The sequence below is a fragment of the Mycteria americana genome, chromosome 7 (assembly GCF_035582795.1).
Source record: "Mycteria americana isolate JAX WOST 10 ecotype Jacksonville Zoo and Gardens chromosome 7, USCA_MyAme_1.0, whole genome shotgun sequence".
NCBI lineage: Eukaryota > Metazoa > Chordata > Aves > Ciconiiformes > Ciconiidae > Mycteria > Mycteria americana.
Window position 1 is genome coordinate 45,888,959 of NC_134371.1, and position 6,783 is coordinate 45,895,741.

At 44.5% G+C, this 6,783-nt stretch overlaps 1 protein-coding gene across 2 annotated transcripts in view; it reads right to left on the reverse strand.

Annotated features, from left to right (window-relative positions):
• EEIG2 (EEIG family member 2) overlaps positions 1-6,783 on the reverse strand; it is a 28,126-nt gene extending 21,343 nt beyond the window's left edge. The window contains exon 1 of one of the 2 annotated variants that reach the window (XM_075508219.1): positions 6,452-6,783. In XM_075508219.1, coding sequence (XP_075364334.1) covers positions 6,452-6,690 — 239 coding nt within the window. In that variant the 5' untranslated portion in view covers positions 6,691-6,783. The remainder of the gene's footprint in view (positions 1-6,451) is intronic. The other variant, XM_075508218.1, reaches the window with a different exon arrangement.

The following is a 6,783-nucleotide window of genomic DNA, read 5'->3' on the forward strand; positions in this document are numbered from 1 at the left end:
CCAAAGCAAGTCCAGGGGTTATGAGATGAGGGTCTGGAGTCAGGAATGAGGAGGATGAAGCACCTCATGCAGGAGAAGTAGGGAACATGGGATTTTTACAGTCTGAAGAAGAGGTGAAGGAAGATCTAATTGCTATCTTCAGCCATCTCTATTGAGTTAGAGAGAAGATGGAGCCAGATTTTTCTTAGTGGGGAGCAGAGAAAGGAAAAGCAATAACAAGAGAAATTCCAATAAAATAAGGGAAAAAAATGTTTACAATAGAAGTGGTGAAGCAGAGGGGCAGGTTGTCTACAAAGACTGGAATCTTACAGATTTTCTAAAGTTGACAGGACAACGCTCTGAGCTTCCTGATCTAATTGAAGTGAGTCTTGCTTTGAGCAGGCAGTTGGGCTACATGATCTCTACCACTCCCCTCCACCCTACGTTATTCCATGAACAGAAGTAGTCCTTAAAATATGAAGGCAATCAGGCGCTACGGTGCTTGCAAATGGCAAGTTTATGACAGCAAAACACTGTGCTCCACATACTGTGCTGGGGTCAGGGGAAAAAAACCCAACAACATCACCAGCTCTTTTAAACCAAAGTGCCTATTCTGCACAAGCCAGACACACCAAGCATAAAAGCTTTTCCCCCCACCCCCTCCTCTTTAACAAATGCCTGTCATGCATCTCTTTTCAGCAACTTTTTCCTGAAAAGATAGCTATTGCTGAATCTCTTACCAGTACTTACAGTTACAGTAACAAGAGTCTCACAAGAATGAGCTCTTTTCATAACTGCAATAACCAGTTACATTCCATGCAAAATGCAGTCTGTACAAACATTTTCTTATCTCCTACTGTAGCCCAGAGATGACTCTCTCCAGATCTGATTTTATTTTCTTTATTCCTTTGATTAATTCTTTGATTTTCTTCCAATCTATTTCAGGGATTGGATTTCTTCATCCCTCTTATTTCACACCATTACTCTTCCACCTTTATACATGGACTCTCCCATTAATATTTTAGCTTTAGTTTCTTCCCCTTCAGCCCTGTCTGGAATATCCACACACCAACCCTTGCACATCACGCTACCTTCCTCAAGCATGTTCTCCACATCTGTTGACTAAACCCATTTTAATTATTAGTGAAAGGCTGAAGAGGTATAAAGAAACTACATTTAAAAAAAAAGTTATAATTTGTGTAGAGAACTTCCCCTTCTTACCTCTTCCTCTCTACAGAGAGGGACAGGGCCTGGAAGCTGCTCAACCAACTGTCTCACAACTGAGAAAACACTAAGTGGATATTTGGGAATCTGAAAAGAGCAGCTACAAAATTGCAAGCCAGGACTTTTATCCCACTGCCATTTGCCTCACAGCACTTGAAAACTTATTTTGTTTCAGTTTATCCAACTGCAAATCCGGTTACAGCTGAAAAAGCTATTAGAAGTAGCATTATGCATTACCAACTCTGAAGACTGTCAACAGGATTCATACATCATGCAGGAAGATAAGAGTGGTAGGGACAGTAATTCCATGTGACAGGTATGTTTTTCTAACAAGTACTTCTGTTTAAAAACAGAAAACTGATTAACCTGTGTTAATATCAGGAGAAATTTTCCCTTTCAAATACAATAGCAGCAACAGGGAAAACAATGGTTAAAAAGCAATTTAAGAGTCCAGTGAGGCAGAAAATGTACTTGCTGGAGTCACAAAAGCCAGATGGAGTTTTAGGCAGTTGAGAAGGAGGTAGCCAAGCATCACTAGAAGTAAGAAGTACTTATTATCTGGAAGATAACAAATCCATTTCTACAGAAGACAATTACATACCCTAGCCTGTATCTATTAGGAATAAGAATATGTTCATGCAAGTAATTCAAGATCTCCGAGACTGCCTCTCAGGACTCAAGGGTGTGCTGTACATAAAAAAGCTTCCCTGGAATCTGTTGGAGAATAAAATGTTTTGATGAAAAAGTTATAGTTCTCAGCCACCCCTAATGTCTACCTGTCACACAGACACTGATCATAATCAGCTGCTTAGTTTTGAATGTTGTTTTGTAAAAGAAGGGAGGGAGAAACGTCAGCAGTCTGAAGTGTCAGAAATCAGATCTCAAAGGCAAGGGAATATGACCAAACTGAAGACTGCAGTCATAAGAACACACCAACCAAGAAGTCTTTTCCTTGAGTGGGGTGCGGGTGGAAATAGAGCTAAAAACGTAACTACCAGGCTTACAGCTACTGTAGCCTAAATCTATACAGTACAGCGTTGAAAGTACACCCTCAAGAAATAAGATCTTTTACTTTCCAAAACTTCTTTGATTTCCTCATATCCCATCTGTTCTTTTGCTGCTGGTTGAGCAACAACTCAGCCTATGAGCAGTTATCTACTCTAGGGGCCCATCAATTATTTCTTCAGCCTGTTAAAATGAGGGCAGATGCAGGCAGCCTATGCTTTCAATATATTTATGTCTGCATTAGACTAGCCTTGAATGAATATACTTAGTACTTAGTCAAGTCTATGCCTCAAAATAGTATTTTTCTGTTCAAAACATTCATAGGTGTAATTTCTGCCCTGGAATAAACTTCTGTCCTTTCATGGTGCAATAGACATTATGTGCACAATATTTTATGACCAGACAGTGTATAGATACATGGTATCCTGGAACCTGCACAAGTATCCTGTATTAATGTATCCAATTTCAAAGAGAGATACCTATTATCATTGGCCCAGGGAAAAATAGAAATGTAGAGCGGCACCTTTCCACATAGGAAGCCAGGCTTAGGCCAGAAAGTTTTCCAACTGAAAGTGAAGTTTATTAGCATAACTTTGCATACATCCACAGTCTATTTGCTGAAAATCCACCCTTTGTTAGAAAATCTAAAAACACTATTGCAAAGATCCAGAAGCCATATTAGAAAGCCAGGGGAGGGCAGGAATTGCACTGTATGGCTGACGGGCAGTTTACTAAAACAACCAAACAAAACTTCCCCCCCCCAACTCTCTTCACTGTTTTCCATGTTGTAGAGTCAAAGCTTATAACCCATTCATTCCCCCTAGAATTCCAGGGTCCGGTTCTTGCACACACACTCAGACATTCCCCCCAGGTTTAAAAACTGCTACTACTTAGCTGTTCAATGTCCTTTGATCAAAACATTATTTGGCTTTTTACTTTTGGCAGATTACTTTTTAAAGTTGAATATTTTTGTCAGGTAATTAAGCATTTAGCGTTATAATACAGAATTTTCTTTTCCTACAGTAAATATTCACAAATATGCATAGGGAAGTTTCAAATAGACGTTTTCAAACTGGGGTTCTAAAAAAAACTACATACAAACACAGAAAAACCACAGTGATGTGTAAACAATTACTATGGTTGCTATTTGTACACAAACCAGATTGCTACATACTGCACTATACAAGTTGGCTTTATCTGGACACAGAATTTCTATACACTTCAGACACACCCCTGTGTCAGCCAGAAAAACACTTGGACTCTGACAACAACTCTCCAATAACATGGACCATATCTTCGTAACGTATTTCTTGCATATCTCTTTCTCAGTAAAGATCTGAGAAGTGAAAAAAATATTTTTCAATAGCTTGAACTTTTATCTGTCGTCTTTTTGTCCCACTTCAATGTTCAGAGGGATGATGTAGGTATCAGATTGCTTGCAGGATCAGGGCTTTAATCATTCATATAGCATGATCCACACAGGGCCGAAAAGACCGCTTGAATCTGTCTTCATTACAACTCACTACATATAGGCCTTTACTCCAATGCTGCCAACCTGTGTTCTTATGACATTTCTTTCTCAATGAGTAAGCTTTGGAAAGAAAATGCTAATAATGGTTTATAGCCTGTTGATGTGACTGCCTTTTTTTTTTTATTTTATTTTTTAAGGCCAGAGGCAGCAGGGTATTGGTTTGTATCAGTACAAACTTGAGAACTTAATTCTCAATAACTTCTCCTCCCAAAAATTATAGTTTGCTAGACCTCAGTCAGTAACAAAAATAAAAGCTATTAAGAAGACATGATCAGTTTTTCCATGTATTATACAATATTTGAGATAAGTTTGTATATTACTTTCTGAAACACAATGGAGTTCTTCAAACTTATTTTATAATGCTACAAAGATCACTTCCTTTAAGGATACGACTGCCAGCTCACACTGAAACTAATAAACACATAAAACTAGAAGATGATGGCCATTAAAAAAAGTTTGCAGCTGACAAGTTTTGAAATGCTGCCACTGATGTTAACTTAATTTCTTCCTTATTTATTCAGACCTTTGCTGAATCACCACTGTGAAAATCCATCTGTTAATTCTTAAGCCAAGAGCAAAGGCACTCCCTAAATTGGCACTGAAGGATCACTGCAGAGGAATTCTTTACCTTCCTACCAGCGTACCTCAACACTTCTCAGTCCAGCAGGAATGGGCCAGTTACACTCACAGGGACTTTGATATACCAGCATATGTTTCACTGCTGTTTGTATTTTTAAGCCATACCCCCAGGAAAAGAAAATGGAAGAATTTCAAAGCTGCTTTGACTCCAGCACAATACTTCAGCACATCGTCACACTTCCACTGACACTTCCTACGTACACATACTACCTCCTGTCATGCATATTTTACTCTAATACACTGTTCACATTCATAAAGATATGCATGTATGCTTTCAAGCTTTTAATTTTAGCGTCGTAAACAGGCAAGGCAAAAAAGGCTAAGACCACAATAATGTATCAAAAACATCAGCTCAGCTGAAATTAACTCCTTTAAAATAGAGATGCTGTCCAGAAGCATCTGGACAAAGAGATATGTCAACCTGTGAAAATGAATTCAAGGCAGTAAGGGCTGCATTAGGACAGCAATGGCGCATTAGTGCCTAAAAATCATGATTATCATCATCATCTATTACTCATGAAGAAGTCGCTCGCAAGAAAAACGTTAAAGAAAAAGAGACATGAAATGGGAACAGAACACTGATGAGTTGAAGACCCTCCAGCTGCACAGAAGAAAAATTAATCTTCAATTATACATGCTAGTATAACGGAATGGTTAAATAAGGAGGTTTAGGCCAAGTTCCATTTTTATGCTCTTTATTCTCCTTGATTAATTCTATTTACAGAATCAAAAGCAGATAATTTAGCAGGCTCTGTAACAGCAGTATTTTAATAAGAAAATAACTGAATATTCATAGATTTGTTACTGATTTCTGTCTGCTCCCAGAATTCTATGAGACATTTTTCAGTAAATCCTTTTTGTAATAACATTAAACTAATATAATAACCCACACAGCGTGAACAAGTGTAATGAGAAGGTAGTCTCCTCGGGCCCAGACCTGAAGCCACAGCACACCCTTCCTGTTGACAAGGTTCTGCCTCTGCCTGGTACCTGGAAAAAATTAACCCACTTGTGCTCTGTGTACCCATCGCCACCAGCGGATGGGGAAGCCACCGTCACAGCAGATGATGGCTCTATTGCTGAGGCACAGAAGCGGAAAAAAAAAGAAAAAGCAAAAAGACACCTGTCTACTGCTGCACGTGCACTGCAGAACTAAGCATGAACAAAGTCAGTCAAATGCACAGGACCTGAATACGTACAGGAAATAAGAAGGGACTTTTCCATGAAGCTGTTTATGTTAACTCTCCATGTAAATATCCACAGAAGGAAACGCAGTGAGCCGGTGTCCAACAGAATAAAACATTAAGGTGGCACAACTCACGTTCGCGGGGGACAGCTCTGACTTCAGACTTGGCGGCAAGAAATTCCGTCCCCTCCCGTTACCCCTACGGTCGGCGGGCTTTGCAGCGCGAGGCGTTCTGGCCCCGGCGACCCGTTTCTCTAGGACAACCCTCATCCACTCATGGATTCATTTCCCCTTTCATTCAGTGTTTAAGAGCCTCAACGTTTATTTTAAAGCGTTACGACTTCAAGCAGCGAGCAACCACGCAGACGAGGAGTCTACAAGTGCTCCCAGGTCTGTCCTCTCTTGCCGTTGATGCTGATAACGCGGGCGGCATGAGAAGACAGCCAGCCCGCCCGCCGGCAAGCCGTGCCACAGGGGCTTTCAACGTCCGTGCCCGCTTCCCTTCCCTTCCCTTCAGCCGCCGGCCCCGGCTGGGGACCGGAGCCGCCAGAAGCCCCGGGGCAGCCGCCGGCGCGACCGCTCCCTCCCCCGGGCCCCCGACCCCCGCCCGCCCGGCCAACGGCCGCCGCAGCGCGGGAGCCGGCTGAGCCCCAGCCGCCCGCCCCGGCCCTGCCCCCGCGCCGGGCGCCGCCGAGGGGACCCGAGGAGCGGGCGGAGGGGGCTGCGGGGGCGGGCGGCCGCCCTGCCTCTCGGGGGACGCGGCGCGGCGGAGGCGCGGACGCGAGCGGAGCCCCTCGGAACGGGGCGGCCGCGGCCGGGCCGGGGCTGCCTGCGGGGGAGCGGGCGCCCCCGCAGCCGCTCGGCCCGCGAGCCCCGGAGGCACCTACCGGGAGGACTCCCCGCTGAAGCTGCCGCCGTCCAGCAGCCGCACCTTGCAGAAGAGGATGCCGTTGACGAAGGGCACGGAGGAGAGCTCGTCCAGCTCCAGCTCCACGCGGAACTTGAACTTCTTCTTCTTCATCATGATGAAGGCCACGGGCCGGGGGCCGCCCGGGGGCCGCCCCCACGCCCGCTCAGCGCCGCGCGGCAGCTCCCCTCCGCGCCGAGCGCCCCGCTCCGCTCCCATGCCCGGAGCGAGGGCGGCACCGCCGGGCCGGGCCGGGCCGGAGCGCTGGCCGCTCCCAGCTCAGCCCCTGGCGGCCGCGGCGCCTCCCGGCCA